Source organism: Budorcas taxicolor, chromosome 7 (genome assembly GCF_023091745.1).
Source record: "Budorcas taxicolor isolate Tak-1 chromosome 7, Takin1.1, whole genome shotgun sequence".
NCBI classification, from domain to species: domain Eukaryota; kingdom Metazoa; phylum Chordata; class Mammalia; order Artiodactyla; family Bovidae; genus Budorcas; species Budorcas taxicolor.
Genome location: NC_068916.1, coordinates 56,946,842 through 56,971,445, shown reverse-complemented (window position 1 = coordinate 56,971,445; position 24,604 = coordinate 56,946,842). Strand labels below are relative to the sequence as shown.

Genomic DNA, 24,604 nt, shown 5'->3' with positions numbered 1-24,604 from the left:
CCCTATGAGTGTGTCATTCTCTGTTACCACCTTTGAACACATTCATAGGCTAGTGACTACCTTTCAAAATCAGCCTTCAATTATGATATAACTTATCTGACAGAAGTGAGAGTTGATCAAAATTTTGAAAGATTTGAGAGCCTTCAGAAGGCTAGTGTTAAGCTTTAATATAGTCAATGATAGCAATATCTTAAGTTTCAATAGTACATTATAGTTTTTCAAAGCATTTTGTCATTATCATTATGTGTCATTATCTTATGTGTTCCTCAGGACAGTGCTGTGTTAGGCACAGCACAGTTTTTTATTTTTTAAATTTTTAATTAATTAATTTTATTTTTTATGAAGAAATGAAGGTTCAGAGTGATTGTGACTCCTTGTGGCAGGCCACAAGTGAGGGCCCAAGCTAGGTTTTGAATACACATCATTTGATCCCTGGTCCATCGTATGTCTGTGATGACTGCTCTGTAGGATTGATATTGATTGTATCTTCTAACTCCCATTTTGGCAAACACTGTTTTGGCTGATTAATCCAAGTCACTCTCCCCTTGTTCTTCCCTCTCGAGAGAGCTCTTAGCAAACCTTACTCAGTAGTCTGGACCTCCTTGACCAGTTCTGTCTGGTGTGGGGTAGGATGGTGGTCTCTCAAGTCATTTCTTACACATTAGGCTTCCATGTGGTCAACACACCACTGACAGTCTTTTCATTGGAAGGAAGAATTATTCTAGCAGTGCAAGAACCCATCTTAGAAATTTGAATCAGATCTCTTGCATAGATTAGTAGGTTTAATCCAACTCTTTCCTCTTTCAAATTTTTATTTTGTTTAGGGTGTTGGACCTCAGGAATATACTTTAATCAAGTTGAAAGTGCTTGAGCCATACCCATCCAAATTAAGGTAGGTTTGTCAAAGAATTGTGGCTTCATCTTTTTGAAACATCAGATAGTTGTGATAGAATCCACAACATATTTTGTGTAAATGTGTGTTTTTTTCTTCTTAGTGGCTTGAAAGGGAAAAATATCTTCTTGGTAGCTGCTACTCTCAGACCTGAGACTATGTTTGGACAAACAAACTGTTGGGTTCGCCCTGATATGAAGTACATTGGATTTGAGACAATGAATGGCGATATATTCATCTGCACCCAAAGAGCTGCAAGAAATATGTCATACCAGGGCTTTACCAAGGACAATGGAGTGGTACCTGTTGTTAAAGAGTTAATGGGAGAGGTAAGTTGGGTAGTGGAATTTATTTTAGGGCATGCATTTAGAGGAAAATGTCAGAAATGAAATTTGAGAAAAGAATGTTTAAAAAAACATTTTAGTTGAGGTATATGTACAGTCAAGTGTGTAAGTCGTAAGTGTGTATTTTGGTATGTCTTCAAATGTTATGCACCACTTAAATCAAGGGATGTACAGTTGGAGCATTCCAGAAGGCACTCTCCTGTCCATTTCACATCCTTGCTTCTGCAGAGGTAACCACTAACATGACTTAAGTCACCAAAGATGAGTCGCTCTTCATGAACTTTACATAGTGAAATTGTATAGTCTGTACTCTTTTATGTCTAGCTTCTTTGGCTCAATGTGATGCCTGTGAGATTCACCCATGTATATGTAGTAGTAGTTTGTTCTTTTTGTTTGCTTTTTAATTGCTGCGGTATATTCATTGTGTGACCACATCAGTAAAACAGCATTTTTATTTATGTATTTATTAGAAAATATTTTTTTTTGACCATACTATGTGGCTTGTGGGATCTTAGTTCCCTGACCAGGGATTAAGCCCCAGGCCCCTGGCGGAGGAAGCATGGAGTCCTAACCACTGGATTGTCGGGGAATTCCCTAAAATAGCATTTTTGAATCTTATGTTTCTGCTCAGTAATTATCTGATTGAAAAATACAGTTCTCCTCAAGAGATTTAGTATATAGCTGCAGTAGACATTATATTACTCCTTTTGAAAAATGGGTCATTTTTGCTGTGCGTGGGCATTCTCTAGCTGCAGTGAGCAGGGGCTGCTCTCTAGTTGTGGTGCTCAGACTGCTCACTGCGGTGGCTTCTCTTGTTGCAGAGCATAGGCTCTAGACACATGGGCTTCAGTAGATGTGGCACATGGGCTTAGTTGCTCCATGGCATGTGGGATCTTCCCTGATAAGGGATTGAACCTGTGTCTGCTGTATTGGCAGGTGAATTCTTAACACTGAACTACCAGGAAAGTCCCGATACTACTTTTTTAATATGATTACCCGTGTTCCTGGTATGCAGTAGCAGCTGCTTTTTTTCTGGAAAGGAAGTCTTGATCTTAACTAAATTCCCGATGGCTCAGCCAGTAAAGAATCTGCCTACAATGCAGGAGACCCAGGAGACTTGGGCTGGATCCTTGGGTCGGGAAGATTCCCTGGAGGAAGAGATGGCAACCCACTCTAGTATTCTGGCCTGGAGAATCCCATGCACAGAGGAGCCTGGTGGGCCTCAGTCCGTGGGGTCGCACAGAGTTGGATATGACTGTGCATGAGCACGTGTAGTATCCTTAGAGTTTATTTTACTTAGGTTTATTTTACTTATTTACTAGGGTGTTTTATTCCCTTTGGTTAAGTGCTGATCTTTGGTATCTTAATAAAAAATCTTTTAAAAGAAAAAGATGAGTAGAATACCATCTCAATTCTCCTTTTGAATTGGACTTTTATTTCTTATTTTGTAAATTTATTTTTTGTCTAGATTACTAAATATTCATAAGACTCAAAATTTAAAAGACAAAAAGAAGGGATTCCCTGGTTGCCCAGTGGTTAGGACTCTGTGATTTCACTGCCAAGGACACATGTTCCATCCCTGGTTGGGGAACTGAGATTCTGCAGGCTGTGCAGCCAAAAAAAAAAAGAAAAGGTACACAAAATACTCCCAATCACTCAGTTCTCTCTTCCATAAGCAGTCAGTGAAACCAGTGTCTTGTGAATCCTTCCAGAAGTATTTCATGTATATACGAGCAAATACATACATATATATTCTTTAGCCCTCTTTTTTTACACACAAATGGCACTGTATTTCATCACATTGTTCAGTGTTTTACTTTCTTTTTTACTTAGCTATTTCTTGGTAATAAACATCTTGTTCTCATTCTTTCTTTTTTTTGGCTATGCCATGTGGCTTTTAGGATCTTAATTCCCTCACCAGGGGTTGAACCTGGGCTCTTGGCAGTGAAAGTAGAGTCCTAACCACTGGACTGCCAAGGAATTCCTTTTGTTCTTATTTTTTACTGTTACACAGTATTCCATTGTTTGGCTGTGCCACAAATTATTTAATGACTCTGTATAATGGATATTTGAATAGCTTCATCTGTTATAAGCAGTCCTGCCACATCTCATTAGTTCCTAATGTTAGAGTTCCGTCTGAGAGGTTTTGGGGAACAGTATTAATGACAAAAGTTTTTTTTTTCTTGCTCTTACATGCAACTTCTTTCCTTGTTAATTTGAGCAGATTCTGGTATGAGGGAAATGGGTGATATAATTTTAAAAATAGCTTTAAACTGTTAATGATATTTAGCCTTTATCAGTATGGCTCCTAATTCTATAAGCAACTTATGTATATGGGTAAAGGAAACTATATGGAATTGAAAAGTGCATTTCTGTAGCATTTTTTTTTTTTTATTTTAAAGAGAAACTAGATATGTCTTCTTAACTGTCTTTTTAATTATTGTTTAAAATAGAAACACAGAGACATAATATTCTATCTTGCTGATGTCTCATATTTAATTAAGTGATTAAAAAAAAAATCATTTAAAGTCTTAGTTGTTTCCAGGTTTTGCTAATGTAGTTAACACAGCATTGGGCAGATTCTCAAAGAATCTTTTGAGGTAAATTCCTAGAATTGGATTGCTGGGTCCAAGCTGTGTGAACATTTTTGTGACTCTTGCTGTGGATTCCTATATTGTTTTCCTCAAGGAGTGCAAAGTTAGAAGCAATGTTAGTGTACTAATTTCCTCACAACATTACAAGATTTGGGCTTTATAATTATTTTCAGTTATTTCTAGTCTAGTAGGTAAAAAAGAATGAGTATTGCTGATTACTAGCTTCTCATGGCTTGAAATATAAACATAGTTTTAAAATTTAATGATTAGAATAAATTACTTCCTCTTTATACTGATCTTTTTCTTACATAGGATATTCTTGGTGCATCACTTTCTGCACCTTTAACATCTTACAAGGTGATCTATGTTCTCCCAATGCTCACCATCAAGGAGGATAAAGGTAAAGAATTTACTTCTTTGTAGAAATTCTTTGGTGGACACATTCTGGTTGTTATTAGTTAATTCCACATTTTCCTTTACAAGGCACTGGTGTGGTCACAAGTGTTCCTTCTGACTCTCCTGATGATTTTGCTGCCCTCAGAGACTTGAAGAAAAAGCAGGTAAGTTTCTGTGTTTCATGTTCACATTTCCTCTTTCTCATCGCATTTGTTAGGCACCACTGAACTATTGGATTAGGCTGAAAAACTATGCAGATATCTTTTTTAATGCTATCTTTAACCTGTTTCTTGATACTTATATGTTTTCCTGTGACTTGAATTTTAAAAATAATATTTCATAGAACCTTGTTTTTTTTTTGGCTGTCTCACGAGGCATGCGGGATCTTAGTTCCCCAACTAGGGATTGAACCTGCGCCCTCTGCTGTGGAGGCGTGATGTCTTAACCACTGGACAGCCAGGGAAGTCCCCGTAGAATCTTTTTTAAGACTTTTTTTTTTAGGGCAGTTTTAGGTTCATAATAAAAATAGAGAGGAAGGCACAGAGATTCCCATGTAATACCCCCTGCTTCAACACCTGCATAGCCTCCCCCATTGTTAGTGTCACTCACTGGAGTGGTACGTTTTTATCAAAGGTGAACCTACATTGACGTCATAACTGCCCAGAGTCCATAGTTTACCTTAGGGTTCATTCTTGGTGTTGTACATTCTGTGGGTTTATGCAAACATTTAATGACATGTGTCCATCATTATGATACACAGAGTATTTTCGCTGCCTTAAAAATCCTCTGTGCTCTTGTTCATCTCTCTTCCTCCCACTCCTGGCAACCACTGATCTTTTTAATTGTCACCATAGTTCTACGTTTCCCAAAAGTCGTGTAATAGTTGGATTCATATGGTATGTAGCTTTCTTAGACTTTCTTTCAGTTAGTAATAAGCATTTTGGTTTCTCATGTCTTTTCATAGCATGATAGCTTGTTTCTTTTTAGCACTGAATAATATTCTGTTGTCTGGATGTATGTTTATTCATTCACCTGCTGAAGAGCAACCTGATTGCTAACAAGAGAAAGTTTTGTAAAAACAAGTTTTCTGATACTTGCATTTTCATTGCAACTGGAATGTGAACTTCATTTTAAGTGATATGTGTGTGTCTGTGTGAACTTTTGCTTTTGACTGTATAGTTTCATCATTTACGCTATTCAGTCTAACTTAAGCTGTTTAGTTTTTAAAAGTCATACATCCCTTCTTGAGATTTTTTTCTATAAAATTAAAAAATTGGTCGTTATGGAGAGAAGAAGAAAAATACTTCAAGAAAATTTTAGAGGGTACTTCTCATAATGATAATACCAGAAAAATATTGATCATTAGTGTTAACTTTTTTCTGTTTTTGTAGGCCTTACGAGTGAAGTACGGCATTAGAGATGACATGGTCTTGCCATTTGAACCTGTGAGTACATAGATGATTCGGGATATTAATGTCCATCTTTTCATTAGAGGAAGAAAAGAGCTAACACTCGTAACAGAATTAAATAATTGGTTCAGTTCAGTTCAGTCTGTTAGTCGTGTCCGATTCTTTGTGACCCCATGGACAGCAGCACGCCAGGCCTCCCTGTCCATCACCAACTCACAGAGAATGAAAATAAGAGGGAGTTTAAGAGTTTACTTACTTTAATTTGATATCTGCTGTGATGGATAAGAGCAAACAAAAAACTTTAACAGTAGGCATTTTCTTAGCTCTTGGCACCTGCAGTTCAAGAACAAACAAATAGTTTGCCTTTTAGTATCACCAATTCTGTAGTAACTTATTTTCTAATGTGGCAAATTTCCAGGCTTCTAAAGATAAAATTTTGCCATGTTACACATGAATGTTTATGTTTTCATGTTAGTGTCTTTAGAAATGTAAATTACTAGTTAATAATTTTCATGGAGACTCCAGAAGACTTAATATAAATCAGAAAAAAGACCATCCATAAATTTAGTTGTTTACCTGATTTCGCTGGCTTCCCAGGTGTCGCTAGTGGTAAAGAATCTGCCTGCCAATGCAGGATACATAAGAGACTAGGGTTCAATCCCTGGGTCTGGAAGATCCCCTGGAATAGGAAATGGCAACCTACTCCAGTATTCTTGCCTGGAGAATCCCCTGGAGAGAGAAGCCTGGCAGGCTACAGTCCATAGGGTTGCAGAATGTTTGACATGACTAAAATGATTTAGCACACATGCATGCATCATTTTGCCAGTTTTGAACATTATTCAGTAAATTATATGCCCAGTGAGGGCTTGAGAGCTGTGGAAGCTATATGTGTAGTGAGGAAAGGACACTGTGGGGGTTGGTGCAGAGAATTTGGGTGGTTCCCATGGACAGTAGGAAGATAGATTCACATCTGGATGTTTTCCCTAATGTGTGGAGCTGACCTAATGATATATAAAATCTCATATGACTTCATTGGACAGTGGAGGCAAAGGACTATGCCCATAAGGCTGTTTTTATGTTCATTCAGTGTGAATAGTTTCACATTTCTCTTTTTTGCAGGTGCCAGTCATTGAAATCCCAGATTTTGGAAAGCTTTCTGCCGTAACTATCTGTGATGAGTTGAAAATTCAGAGCCAGAATGACCGAGAAAAACTTGCAGAAGCAAAGGAGAAATTGTACCTAAGGGGTTTTTATGATGGTGTAAGTAATATTTTTGTTATCATTTTTGTTTGATTTACGTACTCCATGATCTTTGATTTCCTTCTTAGTGATTTAGAAAAAAATATAGAAAAATTTAATATTATTTCAGCTGTGTCCTGATTTGAGAGGGATTACTATAAGATATGAACAAAGCTAGTGGAGGTGATGGAATTCCAGTTGAGCTGTTTCAAATCCTAAAAGATGATCCTGTGAAAGTGCTGCACTCAATATGCCAGCAAATTTGGAAAACTCAGCAGTGGCCACAGGACTGGAAAAGGTCAGTTTTCATTCCAGTCCTAAAGAAAGGCAATGTCAAAGAATGTTCAAACTACTGCACAATTGTACTCATCTCACACACTAGCAAAGTAATGCTCAAAATTCTCTAAGCGAGGCTTCAATAGTGTATGACCTGAGAGTTTCCACACATTCAGTCTGGATTTAGAAAAGGCAGAGGAACCAGAGATCAAATTGCCAACATTCCTTGGATCACTGAAAAAGCAAGAAACTTCCAGAAAAACATCTATTTCTGCTTTATTGACTATGCCAAAGCCTTTGACTGTGGATCACCACAAACTGGAAAATTCTTCTAGAGATGGGAATACCAGACCACCTGACCTGCCTCCTGAGAAATCTGTATGCAGGTCAAGAAGCAACAGTTACAACTAGACATGGAACAATGGACTGGTTCCAGATTGGGAAAAGAATACGTCAAGGTGGCATACTGTCACTCTGCTTATTTAACTTATATTCAGAGAACATCATGTAAAATGCCGGGCTGAATGGAACACAGGCTAGAATCAAGATTGTCAGGAGAAATATCAATAACCTCAGATATGAAGATGACACCACCCTTATGGCAGAAAGTGAAGAGGTACTAAAGAGCCTCTTGATGAAAGTGAAAGAGGAGAGTGAAAAAGTTGGCTTAAAACTCAGCATTCAGAAAACTGAGATCATGGCATCAGGTCCCATCATTTCATGGCAAATAGATGGGGAAACAATGGAAACAGTGACAGACTTTATTTTCTTGGGCTGCAAAATCACTGCAGATGTTAACTGCAGCCATGAAATTAAAAGATGCTTGCTCCTTGGAAGAAAAGTTGTGACCAACCTAGACAGCATATTAAAAATCAGAGACATTACTTTGCCAACAAAGGTCCATCTAGTCAAAGCTATAGTTTTTCTGGTAGTCATGTATGGATGTGAGAGTTGGACCATAAAGAAAGCTGAACGCCAAAGAATTGATGCTTTTGAACTGTGGTGTTGGAGAAGACTCTTGAGAGTCCCTTGGACTGCAAGGAGATCCAACCAATCCATCCTAAAGGAAATCAGTCCTGAATATTCATTGGAAGGACTGATGCTGAAGGTGAACTCCAGTACTTTGGCCACCTGATGCAAAGCACTGACTTGTTAGAAAAGACCCTAGTGCTGGAAAAGATTGAAGGCAGGAGGAGAAGGGGATGACAGAGGATGAGATGGTTGGATAGCATCACTGACTTGATGGACGTGAATTTGAGTAAACTCCAGGAATTGGTGATGGACAGGGAAGCCTGGCGTGCTGCAGTCCATGGGGTCGCAAAGAGTCAGACATGGCTGAGCAACTGAACTGAACTGATTATAAGATTATGTTCTTCTCTTTCCAAATTTCTTTTTTTAAATCTATTTTGGTCCAATAGTATTACAGAAGTTCCATTTTTGTGCCCCTAATCTCTGAGTGAATTTCTCAAGAACATTTTTAAGGTTAGTTCGTCTTATTATGCAATACACGCCAAAGGTTTATTGCATGGACAATACCCGGTCCCTTTGTTCTCTTAATGAGATGAAATTTTAAATAAGCAGTTTCATTCAGTTCATTAATTTACTTGTTAATACAACTACTGCATGCCATCTTAGCACCATTTTTGAGCCTCTCTTTTCTCCTTACTGTACATATATTAATGTGGCTTACATTTCCATGGAAAGAAGGCGAGGCTAGTGAAAGTAAAAACCCAGTCAAGTTGTTAGTAACTTGAGGTTGAAATGAAGATTTTTAAGGCTGTAAATGAGAATGTTTTTTACTTTTGCTTTCTATTTCTCTGTATGACCAAATATTGTTTATATGTTTTCTTTAAAACTCAACTCATCCATGTTTTAGATGACACTAAAAGCCAACACTAATATAGCACTTACATATTCACTTATTTATATCTCAAAATGACCTTGCAAAGTAGGCACTTATTCCCATTTAACAGATAAGGAAATTGAGGTACTAAGACACTAAGTAATTTACCCAGTATCAGCCAGATAGCCAGGTCAAAGCAGAGCTGGAACTGAAACTAGGCAACTTGGCTCTAAGATTTGTGCTGTTAACCCCTGTGCCATGATAATCAATAATCTATAATTTCATAATGATGAATTAAATAGATGTGGAGCATTTTGGCACGTTAGAGGATTGGAGGTGAAAATAGAAAACATGTCTTTCCACTTAAGGTAGAAAGTATTGGGAATTCCCTGGTGATCCTGTGCTTAGTACTCTGCATTCTCATTGCTGAAGGCCCAAGTTTGATCCCTGGATTGGGAACTAAAATCCTACAAGCTGTGAGGTATGGCCAAAAAACCCCCAAAATCTCAAAAAGATAAAACCTATTTGAAAGAGTCAACAGGAATCAGATAGATGGAGGTCAGTATCAGTCGGAAGGGAATGGTGTCTTAGCTCTGTGACAGCAATGGGCAAGGCAATACTTTGCCTGAGAATTAAATCTCCCCATTACATAAAAGGCAGAGTTGAGAAACCGTAGGCCTTCCTCTCAGAGCCAAGTTTATCACATGGCCAGGCAAAGGAGAATCCTTGCTGGCAACAGATGGAGTTGAAAAGAGAAACCTAATTGGGGCTGAGCTGCATTGGTTCTGTTCCTTCCCCCAAAGCCTTCGGGAGTGATGTGAGTTAGGGCAGAGGAATTCTCTCCACATGGAAACCTAAGAAGTGGGAAGGAAGGAAGTGAACTTTTCTTTCTAATCATGTTCATAATACATATCCTGGTTACACTAAAAGAAAAACAAGTGTGTTATAAGTATTAATTGTCCAAGCTGTGCCAAAATAAAGATGTATGGTTATAAATATGATAAATTTCACACTAAAAATATCTTGGTTGTTTGTGGAGGTAAGTTTAGGTAGGAGAAAGTTGAAGGGGGGACCCAAAGCAAATTTTAATTGTATGTGTTTTTACACTTCTTATCCTTTTAGGTAATGTTGGTGGATGGATTTAAAGGACAGAAGGTCCAAGACGTAAAGAAGACTATTAGAAACAAGATGATCGACACTGTATGTAATAGACTGTCCCCTGAAGGCTGTTTTAGAAGCGCTTTTGGTTCATAGACTTTACAATGTTAATTAGCAATTTTCTGTAGTAGAACCTGGAGCTGTATTAAAGACATACTTTTATTTACATATAAAATTGAAGACCTGTTTAATAATAGCAATTCATTTAACCTGAACATCCCACCTGTGATGTTGATGAAGGTAATGGTCTAAAGTTGGCATGTGTAGATTACATACAGTGAACTTTAATGATGCTTTCTGGCAGTGACCATTTGCAGGAGTGGTAGTTAACAATTCTTTCTGTAGTGCTTTACTTTTTGCTTTCATCCTTTTGCCCCTCTTCACTTTTGTTTAATTTTTTTTGTTGTTGAGTTACTTAGCTGCTGAACTTTTGAAATTGAATTTTTGTTTTTGATAGTTACATATCCCTGTAATACAGAGAGACTGTGGACTGTAAGACTTGTTAAAAAAAGGCAGCAGTTTCCTCTCCATTCATCCACAGCCTCTTAAATTTCTATTGCTTGGACAGGCTTACTTTCATCTGTTTTGTTATTTATTTTAGTATCTCCACCTCTCTTACAGATCTCTAATCTAAATGCTTGAAGTGTAATTTAAAATTTTTTCAGTTTTAGGCATTAGCCATTGATTTCCTGCTATGAAAGATCACGATTTAACTCTTCTCCAACCTGTGTCTTCCCCTCTAACCTCACATTTGTATATACTTCTTCACCCCACATCTTCCTAGTATAGGTATATTATAACTTAGGTTAGAGAGGTAGTCAGTGTGTTGAGACATGGCTGATCCATAATGTAGTGTACAATGAGAATTTCTCTTCCTCAGCTTTTGATTTTCCTTGGAGTTAATAATTGTCTTTTTTTTCTTTCTCTACCTTTTTTATTTTTAAATATAATTATAGACACTTCATCCCCAAACTCTGTCCAACTGTTTATTTTTCTTTTCTATACTTTCAAACATATCAGTGTGCTATTGTTTACATCTTAGAGAAAGCTCTCTCAGAGCCTTCCAGCCTGTTGTAGTCATCTGGACTGGTTGCTTACTGTAGGCGTGCACAAATGTCATCTGGGATGTTCCTCCACTGTTACTTAGGATTTCCTTTGTTTTTCTTGAGTTGAATCTCCTTGACCCCATGGCTGCTTCTTTCTTATTTACTTTCTTGCTTTGTTGAAGCTCTGCCTCTAGAAATGTTCCTGGAAAAGGGTGCTTGGAAGGTAAATTTTGTGACCTTCTATATCTGAAATATCTTTATTCTGTCCTCATACTTGAATGCTTGGATGTAGGATTCTGGGTTAGAAATAATTTTCCCTTAAAAATTTGAAGGCCATTACCCATGGTGTTCTGGTTTGGTGATGCTGTTAAGAAGGCCAAAACTGGTATGGCATGATCTATGTCTCCCCTCCCTCCCCAAGTGTATAGAATCCTCTCTTGAAATTTCATGATGATTTATTTGGTGTAGATTAGTTTTCATTCATTCTTCTGGGTGTAGGATTGGCTCCTTCAGTCTGGAAACTTTTTGTTCTTCAATTCTGGGAAAATTAACTTTTTGTTTAGTTGTTTTATCCCTTCTTATTTTTTATTTTTGTTTTCAGAATTCTTACTACTCAGATATTGGCTCTATTAGACTCTGGAAGTTCTTTTGCTTTTCCTTCTGGGGGAGTCCCTCAACTTTTTCTTCCTATGAGTTTTTGTGCATTTGTTTACTGTGTGTTTTTTATATCAGCTCCACATGTGCTTGTGCATGTATGTATAAATAAATATTCCTAAAAAATCACTAGATTTTTTTCTTTGTGTAGAAAATTTCAAACATAAAAAAGTAGAGTAGTGTAATGAATTCCTGTATACCTCTTACTCAGCTTAAGCATTTACCAACTCAGAGCCAGTTTAAGGACTTACGTTTGTTATCTGATCTTTCGTGATAGGATGCTGCAATTCTTATTTCATGAATATGAAATTTTAATTTCTTATTAGTCTGAGGAAGGCTATTGATTTTTAAGAGTGCATGCAAAAAGATGATTGGAACCTTTTTGGATATAGGTAGGACTTGTCACTGGGAGAGATCTGGAAGGTCCATTTGGGCCAGAGGGAAGCCCTGATGTTAGCCTTGTTGTTAATGAGGGCTTTGTGGTTTGTTAGGTTCCCCTCAGAAGATTCTTCAGTTTCTGGCTTAAAGGGTCTAAGCTAAGTGAACATTCTGGGAGCTAACGTGAAGGAAGATTGCTAGAGTGGGTATCAGTACCCATGTGCTGACTTTCCCTTAATCCCCCTCTTTTCACTATGAAACCCATTCCCTCAGCTTTGTCCTCCGGTTGGGAAACTGTGTTGTCCTCTCTGGAGCGTAAACCCTCATTGCTCTGCAGGCACAGGGAGAGGCAGCTACTGGTTTCCATAGTGTGGGATTAGGGTATCTGGTTCTAACTTCTTTAAAAGACTTCAGTTAGTCTTCCTCTTTCCAGCCTCATGTTACCTCCTTTTCCAGAACTGTCTTGTGCCACAAATCTTGAGTCTTTTGGAGGTTCTGTAATGCAAGTGAAGTGAAGTGAAAGTTGCTCAGTCGTGTCTGACTCTTTGCAACCCTATAGACTATCCAGTCTGTGGAATTCTCCAGGCCAGAATACAGGAGTGGGTAGCCTTTCCCTTCTCCGGGGGTTCTTCCCAACCCAGGGATTGAACCCAGGTCCCCTGCATTGCAGGCAGATTCTTCACCAACTGAGCCACAAGAATTCAGCTTTCTCTCCTGTGGGCTTAGGATTCAGCTAGCTTCCTTTGGTCCACTAATACAATTGTCAGTCATTCTGCTTTTTAGTTTCCAAAATTTGGTTGATGTTATTTCTCTCCCATTCTTGTCTTTATAACTTCATACCATTAAAAAGAAAACCTCTTTGTTGTCATTTGTTCCAATTTCGAGAAGGAGCAGAGTTAATTGAATGTCTGTTTTTAATTTAGCATTGTTAAACCAAAGTCCTACCTGTTTCAGTATGAAGAACTTGCATTAAGTACACAGAGCAGTGAATCATTTTATGAATAACAATGCTGAATCTTATTTTAAAAAACTATCCTAATAAGCTTGGGATTGTAACACCTTAAGAGATAATTGTTTTAATATTAAAAAAAATAAAATTTATGGTCAGTTTTCTAGTGGGAATTTTTCACGATACTATAAATCTTTAGTAATATTATTTTCCATATCTAGTTTTCATGCATGTGTTTTTTTAAAGGCAGTTCCATGCATTTAGTTTCCAATTTTTATGTTTTTCTTATAACAAAAATAGAAGGCTGCTATAGCCTTCAAACCATAGTAGTAGAAGCTGTCAAACATTTTTTACTCTGCAAAGGAATAAGCTGTACCTAGGGAAGGTGATCCACCTGATTAATAAAGATGCAGGCCTTTTCAGAAACAAGTGGTATACAGAAAGAAAGGCAAGTAACTTCTACTCTGGGAAGAGGGAGGACATAGTGAAAACTTGCAATTTAGTTATTGGTGGTAGAGCATTTATTTTTTTAAGTTACTTCTTTTCTTATCCTTGAGGAATAGAGATTGCTTTGACATAGTATCTGACATATTTTTATTTACTTTCATCTAGGGAGATGCATATATTTACATGGAACCAGAGAAACAAGTTATGTCCAGGTCTTCAGATGAATGCGTTGTGGCCCTGTGTGACCAGTGGTTAGTTTCTTTTATAGATAGCAAGCAGAAATTTTTTCCCGTCACTTTGCTTATCCTTGACTTTTTTTTTTTTAATCAATTTGTCCACTCCCAGGTACTTGGATTATGGAGAACAGAACTGGAAAAAACAGACATCCCAATGCTTAAAGAACCTGGAAACGTAAGATGGGAGAAGGTGCTGGGGAAGGGGAAGTGTTAGTTGCTCAGTCATGTCCAACTCTGTGAGTCTGGACTGTAGCCTGCTAGGCTCCTCCTTCCATGGAATTCTTCAGGCAAGAATACTAGAGTGGGTTGCCATTCCCTTCTCCAAGGGGAAGGGGAAGGAGATGAGAAACGAGGAAGACAGTGAAGCTGAAGAGGAGAAACACTTTATATTCTGCTCTGTCCAGGTACTGTGAGGAGACTAGGAGGAATTTTGAAGCAACCTTAGATTGGCTGCAGGAGCACGCTTGCTCGAGAACTTACGGCTTAGGTAAGCAAACTTCAGGTTTCCGTGTGAATGACTTTTCCGGTTACATAGCAGGTTAACCCTTTGCCATTTTCCCTTCTCTTCTATTGTTTTTCTGAGCTGGAAGTGAGAGGTTTTTGGTTAGAGGGTGAGAGAAACTAGGATCTGGTCCCCCCTCCTATTCACCTGATGGTAGAAGTATCTAACCCATATAGTTTTATGGTGCAGTTATTTTTAATAGAAAATTTCTAGTGCTTCACCATTAAAAAAAAAATTTATCAGTTTCTATTATTCAAGTAAATTTAAGAACCTACAGAAGTAGCTTTGTCAGTGCTAGAGACCTGGTTTTGAAAATGTGAATTCTGGGAATGAAGTGTCTCTTAGATTCATCTTACGCGAATTTTCTTCCTTTTACTTGTAGGTACTCGTTTGCCGTGGGATGAGCAGTGGCTGATTGAATCGCTCTCTGACTCTACTATTTACATGGCCTTTTACACAGTTGCACACCTGCTGCAGGGAGGTAACTTGCGTGGGCAAGCAGAGTCTCCGTTGGGCATCAGGTTGGTAAATGGATAGAGGAAGAAAGGTGATTTGTTAGCATGAGATACCATCTTTTGATTTATATATTGAAAATGCTTTTTTAAAAAAAAATTAATTTATTTTTGGATGCATTTGATCTCAGTTGAGGCAATATCTTTGTTCTGGCGTTCCGGATCTTTAGATGCAGTGCAAGGACTTTTCAGTGCTCAAGCTTTCTCTCTAATTGTGGTGTGCAGGCTTCAGAGCGCATGGGTTCTATAGTTGCAGAATGTGGTCTTATTTGCCCCTTGGCAAGTGGGATCTTAGTTCCCCAACCAGGGATTGAATCCATGTCCCCTGCATTGGAAGGCAGATTCTTAACCCCTGGACCACCAGAGAAGTCCCTGAAAATACTTTCTAATTATTAGTTTTTATAAGAATTCATTTAGTGGAATTTTGTTATGATGGTTTTGCTGTTGAATTGAGAAAAAGTAATAAATAACCCCTCTGTTACTCACTCTTTATCCTTATGGGAGTCTCTTGTTCTCATTTGTTACTGTAGAACATTGAGAAAATGATTTCTGGGACTTCACTGGTGGTCCAGGAGTTAAGAATCTACCTTGAAATGCACGGGATGCAGGTTTAATCCCTAGTCGGGGAACTAAGATCCTACATGCTGAGGAGCAACTAAGGCCGAGTTGTGCAACTACTGAGCCTGTGTGCCACAACTAAAGAGTCTGTGTACTGAAATGAAAGATCTGGCACGATGCAATGACAATCCCCCATGCCACAGCTAAGACTCAGCACGGCCAAATAAATGAATAAACAGAATAAATACTTAAAAAAAAAAAAAAAGATTTCTACTTTATGGTTGGATTAGAATGCTGTTTTTTTTCAAAGAAACTATATATATATATGTTCTATTGTTGTTTATTCGTTACTTTTATTTTAATACAGACCACAGCAAATGACCAAGGGGGTTTGGGATTATATTTTCTTCAAGGAAGCTCCATTTCCTAAGACTCAGATCCCAAAGGAAAAATTAGATCAGTTAAAGCAGGAATTTGAGTTCTGGTATCCTGTGGATCTTCGAGCCTCTGGCAAGGATCTTATTCCAAATCATCTTTCATATTTCCTTTATAATCATGTGGCTATGTGGCCAGAAGAATGGTGAGTGCTAAAAAAGATGTAAACTAAACGTATTGATTATTGACAAGGGTTCCTTGTGGCTTCAAATATACTGATGTTATTATAGAGGGTAAGGTTAGATTTGCCAATACATTCTTTCTCTTACATTAAATGTACAGAAGGAGAAAGCACACCTTCTCCTATTATATCCAGAAATTCTCGTACCTGCTTTGGGCTGCCAAAGCATTTCACATTTCAGATACTTTGATGGTCAGTCAGTAATATGCTTGACCTATTACATGACTCATTTGACCTGTTAAGATGCTGAAATAACAGGCAATTTCAAACAGAGCCTAGGTCATTAGAATGGGAAGGAAACATCCCTTTAGAGCTGAGAGCCCCAAGTTTCCAGTATTAAGTCATGATGTTCTGACTAGAATCTGGATCAGAGATGCATTTTTAATACAATGTGCTCAAGAGTATTCCTTCTGTCATCTTCCCTTTTGACCCAGACATGTCCCTGTGTCTTTCTCTCCTGTCTTCAAGTAGCTGGAGAAACAAACCCCTCCCACTATTCAAATTTTATTTTGCAGAACCGAAGCAATCTCATGGAACTTCTTGTATTTAGGGTGAGATTGCATTTAGAATGAGATTACATTTTCTTTCTCAAGAATAAAAGAGAGATTTTGAAGAAGAGGAATAAAATAAATCTGATGTGGTTCTTGTCATTCAGTTAGTTTTCTCTGTTGGTTTAAATGTGTTTTTGGAGAAATCAGGTGTCTTAGAAGTACTTGTTAGTAACATGGTTGAATATTTATCCCATTGCATCAAGTTTTGGACATATATGAGGGTGTTAAAATTATAGATAAGTGATAGCTTCAGGTGCTTATGTTACCACTGTTATAATCACTTTTAGTAACTCATGTGATTTTCACTGCAACTTTTCATGGAAGATGATCTATCCCTGGTGGCACAGTGGGAAAGAATCCACCTGCAATGCAGGAGATGTGGGTTCAATCCCTGGGTCGGGAAGATCCCCTGGAGAAGAAAATAACAACCCATTTCAGTATTCCTGCCTGGGAAATCCCATGGACAGAGGACCCTGACGGGCTGCAGTCCATGGGGTTGCAAAAGAGTCAGACACAGCTTAGTGACTAAACAACAAAGATCTTTTTATATCTCTATATATAGCCCGACCTGTATTTTTAAGATAGTTCATAGTATTTCATCGTATGATTGCACCATAATTTATAAACCAGTCCTTTTACTAATGGATACTTGTTTTCATTTGTTTCCTGTTATAAACAGGACTCAATAAATATCCCTGCACATTTGCCTTAAGAAATGTTTATGACTGTTAGCATTTACCTCAAGTTTTTAAGGCTAAACCATAATCTTTAAATTTTATTTTCTATCTTTAAACATTTACCTGTCAAGTGATAAATGGCCTGTAGCTGTGAGAGCGAATGGACATCTCCTCCTCAACTCTGAGAAGGTAATGCTTATTACCTCTTGAAACGTTAGAATTCTGCAGAAATGTTTTTCAGATTTAGGATGTTGTACTTTCTTAAAGAAATAAAGAATATGAAAATCAGAGAGTTAAAAATCTTGCATTTAAAAGTTTTAGTACTACCAATGTAAATTAAAGATTTATCTTTAAAATTGAGTTTAAGTGGAGTAGATGGTATTAATTGAGAGGTGGAATGAAGAAAACTTTCCTATATAATAATTGTCTTAGAGTGACAGAGTGACGGATTGTTATCAGAGAAGAGAGACAGAGAAAGGGACAGGAAATATAAAGATTTTAGCTTTGTGATCCTACAATATCTTTCTCATTAAGTTGAGAAAATAATTTGGTGGTTTTTTGTTTTTTACTGTGACTAGCCTCTAAATTAGAATAATAGAATTCTGGAGCCTGTAGTATTCTTAAGTGTTATTTAATGCTTCTTTCCAGACAGTATCTCTCTCCCTATACTACTGCAACTTCCCCTATTGCTACTAATATACTACAGTTACACTAGTAGTATCATAGTAGTATAATGATAGTACATATATTAATATATATGATTTTTTTAATGCTTCATAAGTATCTGATTATTCAGTATCCTCAACAGGAGTTATACCAACCTCTTGACAAGCCCTTTTGTGCCCCTATAATGCCTTTGTGCACATGAGAAAGGGGCACGCTTCCTCAACTAAACAAAAAAATTAAATTGCAATGTTATATATTTCTCATTAATAACAATTCTAACAAGTTGGACCTGGTCCAACCATTGAATCTTGATATATCTGATGGAATATTAATGATTAAAGAATATTCATTGCTGTATCATAATGAAAATAGTTATAGATTTAAACAAATAGCAGATGAGATGAATTGCAAAATGAGATATTTTTTTAACCAGTGCCCTAACAGGGAATAAAAAAAGTTCATTTAGGATAACTTGTACATTAGGCTGAAAAATAGCTACTTTATAGATTTTGTTAAATCAGCAAGGACTTTTGATTGTTGAACTCATTTTTTCTTTGTAGGCCAAAGTGGAACTGTATATGTATTTACATATATATGTGTGTGCATGTGTGTATATGAGAGTACAAATATAAATCCTGCTATTAATATAACATGTTTCCTTTGGTCTCCACATTGTTGTGTTATGTATACACTGTATGTTCCTGGTAGAGGGCTTTCCTGGTGGCTCAGACAGTAAAGAATCTGCTTGCAATTCAGGACATCCCATATTCAATCCCTGGATCAGGAAGATCTGCTGGAGAAGGGAATGGCTACCCACTCCACTATTCTTGCCTGGAGAATTCCATGGACAGAGGAGCCATAGGGTCGCAAAGAGTTGGACATGACTGAGCGACTAACACTTTCACTTAAGTTTCATACTCATTTTATTACAAGATTTTACTGCTCTGTAGTAGAAACTTGATAGAATGGCCACTTCTCTTTGGTGTTAGCAAAGTTACCAAGCACAGCAGTTTTTTAAACAATAAAGATTGGTGGGCTGTGCACAGTGCCTACTTACTTGTGCTGCCCTGAGGCAGAGCACAACTTGAGTAAGCAACTGTTGTGACCCTAATGATAAGAAGTTTCCTAAAGTCCTAATTTTGACCTAGTGAGCTTGTCCATTCATTTCTGAATGACTCTAATTGTTACAAAGCTCTTATAACCAGCTGAAGTGTTCCATAGTTATAGTGTAATCATTGCACAGGTCTAAACCAATTCCCAAGCAACAGTGTCAGTTAATGGAAAGAGCCATGGACTGAGTGTCACACAGGAGATGTTGTCCTGGCTTTGTCACTGACAAGATTAGTTACTCAGGCAAGTCATTGTATTGACTGGATTTCAGTTTTTTCCTCTGTAAAATAAGTGTAAGGTGTCTTTTCCTTTGCATGTTTCTAATCCTTTTTATCTTTATCTAATTATAGCCTGCTCATTTAATTTGATGTGGCTGATCTGGTTTATTTTATTTATATATACTCTTACTAAAGCCTTATCATTGACTTTCTTTTTCAGATGTCAAAATCCACAGGCAACTTCCTCACTTTGTCCCAAGCTGTTGATAAATACTCAGCTGATGGTGAGTATAGGTTTTTGTCCTTGCTGCTGTTTAGTGTCCCCAGTTCTCCTCAGACTGCAGAAGACAGTTAGCATTCTTGTTTCAGTTTCATTGCTTTTCTCTTTAGCTTTTACCAGTACTTTAAAATATTCATGTTTTCTTTGTGTACAAGCGACATAATTTTTAAAATGTAAGAATTGCTAATATCTGTTTAGAAACAAATTTAAGCTAAGATTATTAGAGTCTTCTTTCAAAGGAAACTCACTGTTAGTGCGGCCTGATTTGTTCCTAATTTCATGCTGGGGTAAGTTGCTTCAGTCATGTCTAACTCTTGGCGACCCTATGGATTGTAACCACCAGGCTCCTCTGTCAGTGGAGTTCTCTAGGCAAGAGTACTGGAGTGGATTGCCATGCCCTCCGCCAGGGGATCTTCCCAACTCAGGGACTGAGCTCACATCTTTTATGTCTCCTGCATTGGCAGGTGGGCTCTTTACCAGTAGTGCCACCTGCAAACCCAATTTCATGCTATTTCTAAAATTAAATAGTTGGTTTGTAGAGACGTTAAGACATATTTGTTTGAAAAATATGTTTCCCTGACTTCATTGCTATTTCATTTAATCATTACTTTGTCAGGAGAAAAAATGTACTCTCTAACCTGCAGGAGCCAGTCCTTCCTTATGTAACCTAGCCTTTGGTCAGCATGGCACTTCTTTTTGTTGATCAAGGCTACCACAGTTTGAGACTGTACTGAAAGGGATAGGGAAGAACTAACTAACCTAAGTTGCTTAGAAAAACAGTATTTTGACAACATAGTAAGACGAAAAGAACTCTACACAATAGTAGTTAGTTTTTTTTTTAAAAGAAGTGTATATTAGCAGTTCTGGAACTTTTGTATGTTTACTGGGATTGAACAAATATTGTTGGTGAGAGCTCAGTGTCAGAAGCTATAAATAAGTTAAGAGGAAATGCTCAAATGAACTCCCTGGTGTTGGATTGAAATTGGCAGTATCAGCATAAACTCATGGGTTTTACTTTTTATACAGACAGACATAAAAATAAACATAGGGATTTCCCTGGTAGTCCAGTGGCTAAAACTTTCTGCTCCCAATGGAGGGGACTCCAGTTCAATCCCTGGTCAGGGAATTGGATCTTACATGCCGCAGTGGAGACTGAAGTCCCGCATGCTGAAACTAAGACCCAGTGCAGCCAAATAACATAAATATTTTAAAAATAAATAAAAATAAACATAGATTTATGTGTGGGTTAGTATACATGCATTTATTTCCTAGTTTTGTTGAGAGCCTGTGGATACTGAAACACTTGTTAACGGTGAAACACCTGGCATTCAGATCTTGGTTTCTAAATACCATTCTCTAGTAAAAGGAACTAGGGTCCTAGGAGCAGGGATTGATTTGAGGTCTGGAGTAGGGAAAATACAAAATGCACATGGAATATTTTATGATGCCAGAAAATGAGAAAATGTTTCAGAAAGGATGGGGACAGTTTCAAAGGGCACAGGAGCCAGCTTGAAGGGGCTCCCAATTGCCCAAGCAAGAACTTTTTAAGAGACAAAGTAAATAATATAGTATTGAATTATAACCCCTTGCATAAATTAAATATTCATGAACCCTTAGGGATATATAGTAATTATTGAATAAGTAAGTTGGGGAGTAGGGACTGTTCTTCTTTTCAGAAGAATTCCAACTAATAAATGTGGAAGAATTGAGTGAAATATAAAATCATCATTAGAGAAATATCATAGTAATATTGTCACAGACAAGATCCATCAGTTCAGTTCAGTTCAGTCACGTCCAACTCTTTGCGACCTCATGGACTGCAGCATGCCAGGCTTCCTTGTCCATCGCCAACTCCTGGAGCCTCTTCAGACTCATGTCCATCTAGTTGGTGAAGCCATCCAACCATATCATCCCCTGTTATCCCCTTCTCCTCCTGTCATCAGTCTTTCCCAGTATCAGGGTCTTTTCAAATGAGTCAGTTCTTCGCATCAGGTGGCCAAAGTAGAGTTTCAGCTTCAGCATCAGTCCTTCCAGTGAATATTCAGGACTGATTTCCTTTAGGATGGACTGGTTTGATCTCCTTGCAGTCCAAGGGACTCTCAAGGGTCTTCTCCAACACCACAGTTCAAAAGAATCAGTTCTTCGGCTCTCAGCTTTCTTTACAGTCCAACTCTCACATCCATACATGACTACTAGAAAAACCGTAGCTTTGACTAGACGGACCTTTGTTGGCAAAGTAATGTCTCTGCTTTTTAATATGCTGTCTGCTGCTGCTGCTGCTAAGTCACTTCAGTTGTGTCCGACTCTGCAACCTCACAGACAGCAGCCCCCCAGGCTCCTCTGTCCCTGGGATTCTCCAGGCAAGAACACTGGAGTGGGTTGCCATTTCCGTCTCCAGTGCATGAAAGTGAAAAGTGAGAGTGAAGTTGCTCAGTTGTGTCTGACTCTTTGCGACCCCATGGACTGCAGCCTACCAGGCTCCTCCATCCGTGGGATTTTCCAGGCAAGAGTACTGGAGTGGGTTGCCATTTCCTTCTCCAGTATGCTGTCTCGGTTGATCATAACTTTTCTTCCAAGAAGCGTCCTTTAATTTCATGGCTGCAATCACCATCTACAGTGATTTTGGAGCCCACAGAAATAGTCTGTCACTGTTTCCATTGTTTTCCTATCTATTTGCCATAAAGTGATGGGACTTGATTCCATGATCTTAGTTTTCTGAATGTTGAGCTTTAAGCCAACTTTTTGACTCTCCTCTTTCCCTATCATCAAGAGGCTCTTTAATTCTTCACTTTCTGCCATAAGGGTGGTGTCATCTGCATATCTGAGGTTACAACAAGATCCATCAGTGGTTGCCAAAATCAATGGATGAAAGTTTAGGAAAAAAAAAAAAAAGGTTATTTGCATATTCTCAGAGTATTTATCCCAAGACACTTCTTTATCACAAAGGGAAAAATATTAACTTTACAGTGGAGAGACTTGGCAGACACTACCTGACCACATGAGGAGGGTTTGCAATAGCAATAGTAAATCATGTCAATATCATGTACCTCCCGATAATGATGCACTGAGAAGACATACAGCACCACTCTTGTGATATTCTTGCCAGAGGTTCATAACCTCCATCTAATCATGCGAAAACATCAGATAAACCCAAGTTGGGGGAAATTCTGTTAAATTCCTGACTACCCATCAGTAGTCAAGGTCCAGGACAGACTGAGAAATGGTCACGATTTGAAGAGACCAAGGAAATAAAACAATCAAATGCAAGGTGGGATTCTGGATTGAATCCTAGAACAGAAAAAGGATATTAGAGAAAAGGCTGGTGAAATTTTGAATTAAGTCTGTAGTTCAGTTTAAGTTTCCTCTTTTATAGCAGTATAGTCTTCCATTGCAAGGATGTCCTGTAATTTAATTGGTTAGACTCTTACAGATGGGTGGGTTGTTTTTGTTTTTTTAAAAAATATTTTAGGATGGAAGATTTTGTTTTAAAAATTGTATTTTGTTAATAAGAAACCTGGAAGAATCTGCTTTTAGAAGTAAGAAAATATGTATTTGTGCACACAAGGCACCACTCTATTTTCTTATGCATTAAAATAATCATAATATTTTGCTGCCTTTAAATGAGGCTGAGATGTTGATAGGGATATCTTTCCCAAGTTTATCATTTTTTCCTCTGCCTCATTAAAGATCACTTTATCTCATTAGCACAACATGCCTGAGAAGAAACGCATATTGATGCTGAGTGTCTGCAAATCAATATAGAAATTCAAATATTTTAACAATATCATTATGGATTCTGCTTTTGGTGATCTTTATTTTTGCTGTTGATCCATGCAGTGGTTTAAAGCACTTGCTGTTTCTTAATTTATATGTGGGCTTGGCAGTGTACCCACCTGGGCACATAGTTTATATTCAGTAACTACATTTTTAAATTATCAATTAATTTTTTTTCTTCTTCAAGGAATGCGCTTGGCTCTAGCTGATGCTGGTGACACTGTTGAAGATGCTAACTTTGTGGAAGCCATGGCAGATGCAGGTATTCTCCGCCTATATACCTGGGTGGAATGGGTGAAAGAAATGGTTGCTAACTGGGATAGCCTAAGAAGTGGTCCTGCCAATACCTTCAATGATAAAGTTTTTGCCAGGTAATGTATAGTCCCCAACCACTTTTACTTTAAAGACTTGCTTAGTCCTGGTGTATTTTTAAATTTTCTTTTTTTTTTAACACTTAAAATAAATTTAGATGTTAATAATAGCAACTCTTCATTGAAAGCTTACTTGTGCTGGGAACTATGCTAAGTACTTTGGATCCATTATCTGATTTTAGCCTTATAGCAATTTTATATAATGAAAATATTATTAGCCTTCTTTCTTTCTTTCTTTGGCAGCGTCAGGTCTTAGTTGTGGCATGTGGGATCTTTAATTGCAGGATTTTTTATTAACAGTTGCAGCATGCTAACTCTTAGTTGCAGCATGTGGGATCTTGTTCCCTGACTAGGGACCGAACCTGAGCCCCCTGCATTGGGAGTGCACGGTCTTAGCCACTAGACCACCAGGGAAATAATGGTTCAGTTCAGTTCAGTCGCTCAGTCGTGTCTGACTCTGCGACCCCATGGACTGCAGCACGCCAGGCCTCCCTATCCATCACCAACTCCTGGAGTTTACGCAAACTCATGTGCATTGAGTTGGTGATGCCGTCCAACCATCTCATCCTCTGTTCTCCCCTTCTCCTCCTGGCTTCAGTATTTTCCAGCATCAGGGACTTTTCCAAGGAGTCAGTTCTTCGCATCAGGTGGCCAAAGTATTGGAGTTTCAGTTTCAACATCAGTCCTTCTAATAAATATTCAGGACTGATTTCCTTTAGGATGGACTGGTTGGATCTCCTTGCAGTCCAAGGGACTCTCAAGAGTCTTCTCCAACACCACAGTTCAAAAGCATCAATTCTTTGGCGCTCAGCTTTCTTTACAGTCCAACTCTCACATCCATACATGACTACTGGAAAAATCATAGCCTTGACTAGACGGGACCTTTGTTGGCAAAGTAATGTCTCTGC

General features: G+C 38.0%; 1 protein-coding gene across 2 annotated transcripts in view; it reads left to right on the top strand.

Annotated features, from left to right (window-relative positions):
- The window catches only part of LARS1 (leucyl-tRNA synthetase 1), a 65,351-nt gene that overhangs the window by 20,522 nt on the left and 20,225 nt on the right, over positions 1-24,604 (top strand). For both annotated transcript variants that reach the window (XM_052642571.1, XM_052642572.1), the window contains exons 9-23: positions 825-892; positions 996-1,221; positions 4,143-4,230; positions 4,314-4,390; positions 5,618-5,671; positions 6,755-6,895; positions 10,116-10,193; positions 13,791-13,876; positions 13,971-14,036; positions 14,266-14,348; positions 14,746-14,884; positions 15,801-16,013; positions 17,409-17,466; positions 19,492-19,555; positions 23,513-23,696. In XM_052642571.1, the coding sequence (XP_052498531.1) occupies positions 825-892; positions 996-1,221; positions 4,143-4,230; positions 4,314-4,390; positions 5,618-5,671; positions 6,755-6,895; positions 10,116-10,193; positions 13,791-13,876; positions 13,971-14,036; positions 14,266-14,348; positions 14,746-14,884; positions 15,801-16,013; positions 17,409-17,466; positions 19,492-19,555; positions 23,513-23,696 (1,625 nt within the window). The remainder of the gene's footprint in view (positions 1-824; positions 893-995; positions 1,222-4,142; positions 4,231-4,313; positions 4,391-5,617; positions 5,672-6,754; positions 6,896-10,115; positions 10,194-13,790; positions 13,877-13,970; positions 14,037-14,265; positions 14,349-14,745; positions 14,885-15,800; positions 16,014-17,408; positions 17,467-19,491; positions 19,556-23,512; positions 23,697-24,604) is intronic.